Source organism: Myotis brandtii, unplaced genomic scaffold, assembly GCF_000412655.1.
Source record: "Myotis brandtii unplaced genomic scaffold, ASM41265v1 scaffold496, whole genome shotgun sequence".
NCBI lineage: Eukaryota > Metazoa > Chordata > Mammalia > Chiroptera > Vespertilionidae > Myotis > Myotis brandtii.
In genome coordinates, this window is record NW_005368921.1 from 649563 (window position 1) to 660843 (window position 11281).

Consider the following 11281-nt stretch of genomic DNA (forward strand, 5'->3'; position numbering starts at 1 on the left):
GTTTGACGCAGGGCTGGCGGCGGGAGGGTCCCCGCATGGCTGCGGCCCGAGGGAAAGAGGCTGGCCTTGGGGAGTTTGGCGCGGGGCCCAGGATTGGGGGGGCGGTAGCAGGGACCTAGGGGTGCTAAAAGGCGGGAGCTGGGTCAAGCCAGAGGACCAATGACATGCAGGGGCCGGCGTGCGAGAGGTCAGGGTACGGCTGGGGTGGACCGGAGGGACCGCGGAGAAAGGGAAAGCGGAGAAGGTATCTAGGGCGGAAAGCCAGGGACGCCAGGATCTGGTCGAGGTTTCAGGGAAGGACGGGCCTAGGGGGGAAAGATCGTGGAGACAGTGAGCAAAGTGGGAGACACGTGGCAGAGAAGAAACTTAAGGTGGAGTGGAAAGTGCCCTCTGGGTACTGTAGGGTGAGAAGTCGAGAGGACCCGAGAAGGAAGGTATTCAGGGCATGTGAGCCTAAGAAAGGAAGGTAGCGGAGGAAGCCCTGGGTGGATCTGGGGGGTAAGGCAGGGGGAGCGACAGACTTAGGAAGCAGGTCTAAACTACAACAGCCCTCCGAGTGCCTCCGCACACAGCCCCATCCAGTTGTTTTCTTCCCGTGGTCTGCTAGAGTTGTAAACTCTAGTTATTTTCTTCCCCCTTGTCTGCTGGTTGTAAACTCTCTCTTTTTGAATTTGGGGTTTATTTTTATCATTACTGGCCCGGTCTGGGGCAATGAAATGCTTAATGGAACATGGACCTTTGGTTATGAGATGTTTAGGAAATACGGTACATTTTTTTCCCTCTCCGAGGTCAAGAATTTACTAACTCTGCTCCCAGAAAGATTTGCTGCTTTACCAACCACATGTGTCACGCTTTGCATACCTTCTTTTGCCTCAGTCCCCTCTCTTGTAAGCAAAACTCTACTGTTTGGACTCTTATTGACTCCCATTTACATGTCCAGCTGTGCCCTACTCTCCCGGCCCTGAGCACTCAAAGCATCGGTGGCAAGCTTGGTGGTCCTGACTCACTCACATGTCAGCTCTAGGTCTGCCATCATCCTGGCCAAGCTGAAGGCCTTTGAGGCCTGGCTATCTCCCCTTACTGCTACTTGCTCACTTAGCCTGGGTGAAGTTCATGTGTTCATATCCTTAGGAAGCGTTAAAAACAGGTGTCTGACTACCTAGAATGTTTCCACTTAACATAATTCAGATTCTGAGGACAAGACCAGATAAAAGTCCAAATTAGACCATCTGAAAGTGTAGCGTCTGTTAGGAGTATGTTTAATGCCTACCAGGAGCCCCTCATCCCTTAATGGGCCTGCGAACCTTGCGTTGTGGTATGTGGTGAACTTCAGCCTTCTCCGCTAACAGCCTAAAACCAGAGAATCCAGACAACTCCCTAGGTCATGAGAACAGTCAGAAGAGTGGCTCCAGAGATAAAAATAAAGTCTTAAAAGAAGAAAATAGCCTTACCATTGGAAAGCAGGAGAGGTTTCAATAGCGCTTCTTGGGTGGGCCCCAGGGTGGTGGGAGCTGCCTTCACTTTGGCAGTTTCAGAATTATATCTTGTTCTAGTCAATAGAGGCTGAAGTCTCAAGCACAAAACATGATGTCTTTGTTGCTCACTGAGGACAGTTAGTTCAATTGTAGCTTCTGGGCAGTCCCCTTCCTCACAGTAGGTTCAGGATACAGCTTGTTTCAGGAGTTGGCTCAGAAATAAGTCCTGACTTTTTTCCAGTAAAAATGCAACCCAAAATTTCTTCTTTATTTCCTCTTAATTTAAATCTGCAGCCCCAAGGGGCGGGGAGGGGAGGAGGGGGGAGATAAATCTGCAGCCCATACTCCCCAACATGGGAGGAACACCCCACCTTTTACACCCAGCCTCTCCCCCACAACATCCACAAAGGAATTATTTTCTCTCAAACTGGCCATCTCTCTTCCCTCAGAACACATACAAAATAGCCAAGGAAAAAATAAAGATAAATTATTGTTGGGCAGCTATTTCTAGCCTCATTTTACTTTGTGGAAACAAATAAGAGTGTGGGATCCTGTGGGTGTAGACAGTGCCACAGGCAGAGGGACTCCCTTCTGTTGGTCTCTTGACCCTGCAGGAGAAGGCTCTGAATTCCAGGCTGTTGGATTTGCATCCTCTTCTCAGAGAGCTGTGGACTCTGTATTGGAAACACAGAGACAAGTTCAAGGTTTATCAGATGAAAACATATAAGAAAGAGTAGCGGTGATGTGAATGGCCTGGTCCCTCTGGGGATAGCATCAATTTGTAAACTCGGCTGGAAGGGTCATATATATGCTTGTGTGATCCTTGAGCCAGGAAGCCCTGTTTCTACCTTAAAGATATTTAGTGAGTGTCTAGGTTGGCTTTCTCCTCAGGCCTATAATCTCTGAAAAGAAACATGGGAGCTAGAGGATTATTTCTTTTCCCATCTATAAACCTGTGTTTCTAGTTCAAGGATTTCAATCACTAAGATGTAAACCCCAAACTATTCATTTTATCACCCAAGAGATTGAGCAAGCAGGGTGGCCCCAAACCTTCCAGCTATGGCAAGATTTAACTTTATGCCACAGTAGAAAGACCCCCCCAGACAACAAGAAATTGGAGATATCTCTCAACTCCATTCTAGCTCCAAGATTCTCCAGCTCCTAGAGTACCCCTGCTCCAAGGCCCTCCACATGAGGAGAGGCTTACCAAATTGGGGTGTCTACTCAAGGTTCTTTGTTATGGAGGAGCCTGAAAACATCTTTCTGGCCCAAACATCAGTGAGCTGTTTTTGATCAACATGCGTAAGGGACTTCTGTCCAGGATTGCCACCAAAAGCAGTTGTTCCCATCTCTTCCACCTTTTTGCCAACCTACCCCAATCAGAGTAATTAATTGAAACTTCTATGTAATTTTAAGATTTTTATTTGAAAGAGAGAAAGAAACATTGATCGGTTGCCTCCTGCATGTCTTGATGGGAGATTGAACGTGAAAACTGGGTATGTGCCCTAACCTGAAATCAAACCCGCCTCCTTTTGGTGTGCAGGACGACGCTCCAACCAGCTGAGCCGTACCCGCCAGGGCGCAACTTCTACGTGATTTCAAACTTCACCTGATATAGCTAACCCTGTTTTGGACATCTTTGGCTTCAAAACTGATCATTATAAAACTCAAATTGAATCCCCCTGCTCTACTTCCCCCAACCCTCCCCAAACATACAGCTGAACACAGTGACTGTGGGGCCTCTCTATAAACACAGGGATTATATACTCAAGAGTGTACTCCACAAACTCAGTATCATCTCATGTGCATCAGACCTAGTGATTTCAACTGTTTAGTTTGGCCCTTTTCTTATTCCGAACGTTCTGAAATGAGGTACAGGAGGACAGGATTGTCTCTCCTCCCACCCATAAACCTTAGCTTTCTCTCTCTTCCACAGTGTACATGGGAGGACAGAGGAGCGCAATGAACAAGAGAAAAGATGCATTCACCTGAGATCTAGGAGGAGACAAAGGTGATATTTTCCCACCGCCCGGGTGTTTTGTTTCCAGCTCTTACCCCTTCTTATTTTAGAGGCTGGCCATTCCTAGAGTGACCTGGGGACTCATCCCCTCTGCACTGCTCCCCACGCACGTGGATAATGAAGCTGAGATGTCTTTGTCTGTGTTATGTATAGACAGAAGGTGACCACCTACGGCCTGATGAAAAAATGAGGCAGATCTTTCTGCTGTACAGACAGACACAGGAGCTGAGAAAGGTTAGTGGGTTTCTTTCAGAGGGCGCTAGGTTGTCCCTAAAGATCATTTCAGAGCCACAAACTGCTCCATGTCCAGGTCTGTTTCCTTGAAAAGGGGTGTGCGGTCAGGTTGCAAACAATGCCTAATTTCACCTCTTCCCTCTACCCTCCACCTCTTCCCCCTCCACAATTTTGCAAAGCCTTGGTAGAGAGCAGAGCCAGCTATGTGATTCCAATCTGGTTTTTCCCTGTTTATTCAGTTCAGAAAGGAACAGGAAGGAGAGAGTGATAGTGTGGGTTTGGTCTATTTGTAGTACCTGAAGTCCTCACTCCCAGGCATGTGGGAAGGTCTGTTTGTTAATAACCACTGGGCTCTACCTCAGATCCCAGGTCCTAAGGCAGACCAGAGAAACAATTTCCACTTCTCCCTGCTGTAGTTCAGGACTAAAAATCAAACAATGGCATGGGTTCTTGACACTCTCTACCTTCATCCTCTTTCCCAACAATATCCCCCTCACCGCCTAGGCTACATGGAGTGTGTTTAAATTTCAATTTTGGAGTGTTACTGGATCAAACCGTTTTCCTTGGAGGATCTGAGGAGTTTTAATTCCTCGTGATATCCATCTTATTTCAGGTTTTCAGAGCCACTACATAGAGAAAACTTGACTTTCTGACATTTTTGTCACCAATAGAACTGCGGGAATGTTTTTTGAGGAGATGGGGATGGTAGTTGATGCCTGACCTGACCTTGGAAGCCAGACTTTGGATTGATCCTCACCTGCTACTTGTCAGGAAGTGTGATTGGAAATCTGTCTGGGAGGGATGCCCTTTCCTGTTCATATGTGACATCGTGTTGATGGGAGAAAGCCAAGGCCATGGAGGACTCTTGTTATGGTGCCAAGTGGATTCAAAAGAACAGAGAAAAAAATATTTGTCTACAGAGATTACAGTGACCAGCCTTTTCTCTGTCCTCACAGAGATACTTCCTTTTGAATTGGGAGACTAGCTGTTTCTAGTCATTTTGTATGCAGCTCGCTAAACTGAATTTACCGTACATAGTGTGCCTACTTTTATCACTGAATCTGTGTTGCTATGAAGCCAGTTTCCTCCCAAGATCTTGGAGCCAAACCTGTCTGGTGTAACTAACTTCTCGATCCTTGTACCTCCTCCCCCTGTGGTATGTCTCCAATTGGCACTGCCTAATTTGACCCAGTTCCTCTAAGGCAGTGGTTCTCAACCTTCCTAATGTCGCGACCCTTTCATACAGTTCCTCATGTTGTGATGACCCCCAACCATAAAATTATTTTCGTTGCTACTTCATAACTGTAATGTTGCTACTGTTATGAATCGTAATGTAAATATCTGATATGCAGGATGTATTTAGGCGACCCCTGTGAAAGGGTCGTTCGACCCCCAAAGGGGACCCGACCCACAGGTTGAGAACCGCTGCTCTAAGGGGACACTAAGATCTGCCTGCCTGGCCAGGCAGGGGAGGAGGTGCTTTGAGGGATGGGGAGCGGGAAGGTTGGGAGGGATGTGCCACCTGGGGATTGAGCAAATAGTGAAGTTCATCACTGATTTGTTCCTCAGAATACCAAGACAGAATCTCAATGCCCTCTGGCTTCCAGGGTTACCAACTGGTATTTAGACCAGTTAGAGGCGGCTAAAGACTTGTTTTGCCCAAGATGTGTCATAGAGCACCTGTTAAAAGCAATTAAGAAGCAGAAGAGCTGCCCTAGCTGGTTTGGCTCAGTGGATAGAGTATCCGCCCAATGACTGAAGGGTCCCAGTTCAATTCTGGTCAAGGGCACGTACCTCAGTTGCAGGTTCGATATTCCTCTCACATCAATGTTCCTCTTATCTCCCCCTCCCCTCCATTCTTTCTAAAAATCAATGGAAAAATATCCTCCACTCTCTCTAAAAATCAATGGAAAATATCCTTGGGTGAGGATTAGCAACAACAAAAATGATCAAATAAAAAAAGAAGCAGAAGAGCTCAGTTTACTGCTAGGAACAAAGTCCAACTCAAACCAACTCCTTCAGATCCTTATGGAATTGTTTTGGGGCCATTTGGGCAGGTGTCCAAGAGTGAGAGCCAGGGCTAGCTGGATGCTATGCTTCAACTGCTCTGCCCACCTAGTGCTTGTCTAGCTAGCCCCTGGTGTTCGTTCTCTCTCTCTCTCTCTCTCTCTCTCTCTCTCTCTCTCTCTCTCTCTCTCTCTCTCTCTCTCTCTCTCTCTCTCTCTCTCTCTCTCTCTCACACACACACACACACACACACACTTGCATTAGCATATTTCTTGGTAGAACCTGTTCAACTTGTTCTTCCTTTTTAAGTAACAGACCCCACTCCCACAGGGATCACACCAAAGGAAAAGATGCCTTATGCCTTAATTAATGTTATAACCAGGAAAAAGCAAGTGATCCATGAAGGCCTTGAGTAATCTGGCTTTTGAAAGGAAGCAAGATGGTTTAACGAAGAGAACACATCTCGGAAAGGCAGGAGACGTGTATACTTTTTCTCAGTCTCACCATGAGCCCTGAGACAAGTCACTTAACTGCAATGAGCCTCAGTTTCTCCAAGCAGAAAATTGAGGAACTCCTACTCACTTTTGCTTCTCCTGCACTCGGGGGGTCAGGGGGTTCTAGGGAAATCACCTGCGGCATCTTGAACTTTGCAGTAATATTGAACAATCCCAAAGGGCAATTATGGAGCTAATGATTTGGAAATGAAAGAGAGTACCAAGCCGCCCTCCCCCATCTTTGGATCTCTGACCACTGCAAGTTCTCTGGCTAGTTCCAGAAGGTACAAGTTCATTAACCCCTGTGGACTTGGGCTCTTTTAATCATTGCCCCTAAGGGAACCTTTTAAGAACCCACTTGTTAATGTGGCTTGTCTGGTTCCAAAGCTCAGTACACCCCAGGGAGGACTTAGAGAAATGTTTTGTCCAGACCCCGTCTTCCTGGGTGAGACTAGCAATCTCTCTGATTAAATCCAAGGGATTTGCTTTGGGAATGTTTCAGGCTTTTCCATGAGAGTTTTTAGAGACGTATGATGTCTCTCAGAACTAGACAAGAATAACCCAGGTGGGGATGCCCTGGTCGAGTGGCTCAGTTATTGGAGCGCTGTCCCATATTCAATCCCCAGTTGGGGTATGTGCAGGAGGCAACCAATAAATATTTCTCTCTCACATCAATGTTCCTCTCTCTCTCTTTTTCTCTCCCTCCCTTTCTCTCTCTCTAAAATCAGTAAAGCCCAGCCAGTGTGGCTCAGTGGTTGAGCATCAACCAGTGAACCAGGAGGTCACAGTTTGATTCCCTGGTAAGGGCACATGCCCAGATTGTGGGCTTGATCCCCAGTGCAATGTGCAGGAGGCAGCAGATAGATCAATGATTCTCTCTCATCATTGCTGTTTCTATCTCTCTTTCCCTCTCCCTCTCTGAAATCAATGAAAATATATTTTTAAAAAACAAATGTTTTTTTAATCCTCAGGTAAGGATTAAAAAAAAAAAAAAAAGGAATAACCAGGGAGGGGAAAGAAGCAGAAAAATAAAAAATAGATTTTACCCCTGTGTGCTCTTCAGAAACCCCACCCCCACCCCTGGCTCTATCAATATAATATTATAAGCAAACCAAATTTGCATCTACCTGCCTCAGTGGGATCCTTCAAAACCAAGAATCTTGGAGGCAGCTTAGGCTATTCATTTCCTTGCCCCACTCTTTTTATTTTATTTTTAAATTAATTTCAGAGAGGAAGGGAGAGGGAGAGAGAGATAGAAACATCAATGATGAGAGAGAATCATTGATCGGCTGCCTCCTGCACACCCGCTAGTGGGGATCGAGCCGCAACTAGGACACGTGCCCTTGACTGGAATTCAGCCCAAACCCTTCAGCCCAAAGGCCAGTGCTCTATCCACTGAGCCAAACAGGCCAGGGCTAACCTGCATTTCAAATTCAGGGTCCCCCCTTCTTTAAAAGCAATAAGCATATCAAAGTATTGACAAGAAGGTGGGGAGGCCACTTAAAGGTTTAATTTGTTTATATACCTTCAGTAGAGAACTCTCCTCACTGAACCTGCGGTGGGCTGCTCTCCTCCACCTTCTACTTTCCTGTCCCCCTCCCTCCTGCCACACACACAAAACAGAATCCCTTGAACGACTGAATCCTGCCTCCTCCTCTTACTACTACTCCTTAACAAGGTATAGAGCCCTTATGGAACTTTTTTTTTTTTTTTTGCCTCTCAAGGGCTGGGCTGAGCTGAGCTGTAACCTGCCTCATTTCCTACAGCATTAGCTCCACCCACAAGGAAAGGGTCCCCTCTCAGAACAACACAACCAGGACCACTCTGGAATGAGAGCATTTCCACCCCAGAGCCTGGGAAACAGAAGGTGTGGGTTGGAAGAGGCCCAGGGTTTGTAAGTCAGGGTACATTGTCTTCCTCACCAGGATAAGGGATGAGGTTTTTCTTCCTCAGAGCACACCTAAGTGATCTTTTAGGTTTCTTGCTAACTCCAGGATGTTAGAGAGAAACCTCTTCCCTTCCCAGTTCTGGCTTCTAATAGCAGCTATTTTCTTTTTCAGCAGAATCTAAGATGGACATAGAAGACTGCAATGGCCGCTCCTATATGTCTGGTATGCCCTCTTGTGCATTCTCTTTGTAAGGGGCCGGGAGCAGACACTCCTGTAGAGCAGCGCCTTCAGCCCCGCAGACCTCTGAGTGCCCTAGTCACAGAGCCGACACCCACACTTGGTAGTGCTTGATAGTAATCATTTATTTTGGTCATTTTACATTCCTTCGTGATTTTCTTCCCAGGCTTCTTGGGTGATAGGAGAAGGGAATAAGAGAGGAATATGAGTAGAGACTATTAGAGAGGAATGATTTGAGGCAAAGAGATGGAAGGAAGATGTAGTTCCTTCTGTTCTCTGAAGTCGCCAGCAAACATGATATTTAATAGAGAGTAGAGCAGGGTTTCAAACCTCAAAGGCCTGTGGGGGGGCAGATGGGTATATAAATGAATGACCTGGGTTAGAATAATGAGCAGAAGAGAATGGTGGGGACTGTCATGAACTGGAAAACATACGTCCTTCCTCAAGGAGCAACAGCTCTTCAGTGTCCGTGTGGGAGTGTGTGTGTGTATCCAGTGTGGCCAAAACTTCCAATTGTTTAAGAGAAATCAAAAATCCAGATTTTATATAAAAATAATGACTCAATTTAAAAAGAATGTTTCATGGGGCAAGCCAAACTTATCTATAGGCTGAATTTGGCCAGCGGACCAATGGCTTACAGCCTTTGAAGTGGAGATACAGAGTTCAATTCTCCTTTCCCCCAATCCTTTTCAATGATCAGAACATACAGCTTTTCATACCTGCCAAATACTCTTACTGAGGCAGAAGAGATCATTGCTCATGGTATGCCTGGCTTTTAGAGATAGGAAAGTTATCAGGATGCTCTCAGAGTTTAACAAGGTGAAAAGAAATGAGGAACTTTATCTGGCTCCCGCTCTGAGGGTATAGGAAAGGGCCCAAGACAGAGTGTGTTTAAGATGGAAGGAATCGTTTTTTGGACCATTAGAATGCCAGGGCAGGAAATGATTATACGAGGTAAGGGAAGCCAGAATCGGGTTTTTGACATGATGAGTATCCCCCTCAGATATTCAAGCACCGTTGTAGAAATGACCTCTAGCTTTTTTTTTTCCCCTCAAGTGGGACTTGTGGAGGAAGTATGGGCATGCACTGAAGGAGACAGCAGGGTGGATCCGGCACACATTTAAGAGTCACTGACAACTCCTGGGTAATGTAAGGGAAGACAACTCTGACCCGTTTTTCCTTTCAGGAGGGAAGGAATTGGAATGGGCAAAGGCATTCAGTCCCTGCCACGTCTGGACAGAGGGACAGGGACCAAGGGGACTGACATAACTGAAAGAGGCTTTATTGGTTTGAAAGCCATAGCCTTTCTGAGGAACCAGCCAGCCCTCCCACCTCCTGCTCATTAAGCCTATTCAGAAAACCACTGCAGAGCAACAAGCTCACTCAGGACCCTGCTTTATTGCCGAGGACCGCTCAGGCGGATGAAAACCGGTCCCTGCTCCATGGTAGGCAGAAGAGAAACCAGGAAGGTGGGCGAGGAAATACGACAGGCTCTTTTCAGTCCTGTCTCTGGAGAATCATGGATATTAGAGGAAAATTTCTGAGGGTGTTGCTTTCCTGTGCTATGAAACCAAACTTCCCCTGCTTTCAGCAGGTTGGCATGTCCTGTGTAAGTAGAGGCCTCTGCACAGGATGGCTTTTTGGGTGACAGTAGAGGTCAGCCACCTCTTACCTGTGTTTTGAGAATTCTAGACGTCAGCAGCTCCCTTAAAGAGGGAGAAGGGAAAACCCAGATAGGGCCAACATGAGCCCTGAAAAGTAGCAGCCCCTACAGAACTGAGCATGGCCGAGACAGCCCACCGGCGGGGCATCTGCCCCATGTCTCCTGGAGTGGTCTGAGGCAGCCGGGGAGGCTGACGCAGTGTACACCCTCCCAAAGCACCCCCGTGGCTCCTGCGAGGCCATCCCAGCTCTTCTGCCTCCACAGCCGGTGGCCTTTCCTCGCCTGGCCACTTGATGAAGGGCGTATCTCTCCTGTTCTTCACCCGGGTTTTCCCACCTCACAGAACCCAGTTCCGAAAGCCCATCTTTCCTAAAGGTGCAGATGATTCCCTCCTGGGGGAGAGAGGGAAGAGTCATTAATTTACCATCCAGAGCTTCTCCCTGCCCCCATTCCCTCTTTCCAGGGAAGCCGGGTTGCTGGGACTGGCTCATACAACTGTTTGAGCAGTGCTTGTCCCAAGTTTTCTGGGACCCTGAAATGTTCAAGGGAACATCAGTAGGAAGAGATCCAGGGGTAGGCAGCCCAAAGTTTCACAGCCCCTCCCACCCCCAAATTCTTGGAATCAGAAAACCTAGTCTCCAAAGTAGGTCAGCACGTCACTGAGCAGCTCCTCTGGAAGGAAGGGAAGGGAGCGGAGGCCTTGTCTTGATAGAGGGCGGATTCATCCAGGGCTGCAGGCAGGCGGCCGGCCCCAGGGGCACGGGCGGGGAGGGGCGAGGAGACGAGACCAGCATTTTGCCGGGGATCTGAAAGGGCTCAGGGCCACGGAGCCACACCAGCCTGGGACCAGACTGTGCTGAGCCCTCTCGCAGCTGAGAAGGAGGGAACTGTCAGTCCCCAGATCCGACAGAGCGACCTCCCTGCTGGAGGAGGAGGGAGAGGAGGGAATCGGAGTGCCTGAGTTTGGTGGGGGAGGGGCTTTCTGCGGATCTGAGAGCCTTGAAGCTGCCCCGTGTCCTGGGCCCCATGACCTCTGGGGGCCTTGGCTTCCCCAGCTGGCGGAGGATTGGGCCTTCCCTGGGGGCCCCCTTTCTCCCTCCCACCCCGAGGGCCCATCCATCTCTCTCTTGCACACACTTGCTTCTCTCAGGCATTTGTTGTGCAGTTCCTCTTTGTCTGCTGGGCACGAGGGCAACGGCATCTGCCTCCCGCTCCCTGGCTCCCTGTGCACACCCCCCACCCCGCCCCTGCACTGGCTTGGG

The 11281-nt window shown here is 48.1% G+C and overlaps 2 protein-coding genes across 4 annotated transcripts in view; one reads left to right on the forward strand and one right to left on the reverse strand.

Annotated features, from left to right (window-relative positions):
- Positions 1-11281, forward strand: part of IKZF4 (IKAROS family zinc finger 4 (Eos)) — a 39292-nt gene that overhangs the window by 12192 nt on the left and 15819 nt on the right. For 2 of the 3 annotated variants that reach the window (XM_014548102.1, XM_014548104.1), the window contains exons 2-4: positions 3412-3486; positions 3649-3729; positions 8294-8341. In XM_014548102.1, coding sequence (XP_014403588.1) covers positions 8321-8341 — 21 coding nt within the window. In that variant the 5' untranslated portion in view covers positions 3412-3486; positions 3649-3729; positions 8294-8320. Of the gene's footprint in view, positions 1-3411; positions 3487-3648; positions 3730-8290; positions 8342-11281 lie in introns of all 3 variants that reach the window. The other variant, XM_014548107.1, reaches the window with a different exon arrangement.
- Positions 1286-11281, reverse strand: part of LOC106727888 (neural Wiskott-Aldrich syndrome protein-like) — a 10882-nt gene continuing 886 nt past the window's right edge. Inside the window, exon 2 of the mRNA XM_014548142.1 lies at positions 1286-2149. Coding sequence (XP_014403628.1) covers positions 2133-2149 — 17 coding nt within the window. The 3' untranslated portion in view covers positions 1286-2132. The remainder of the gene's footprint in view (positions 2150-11281) is intronic.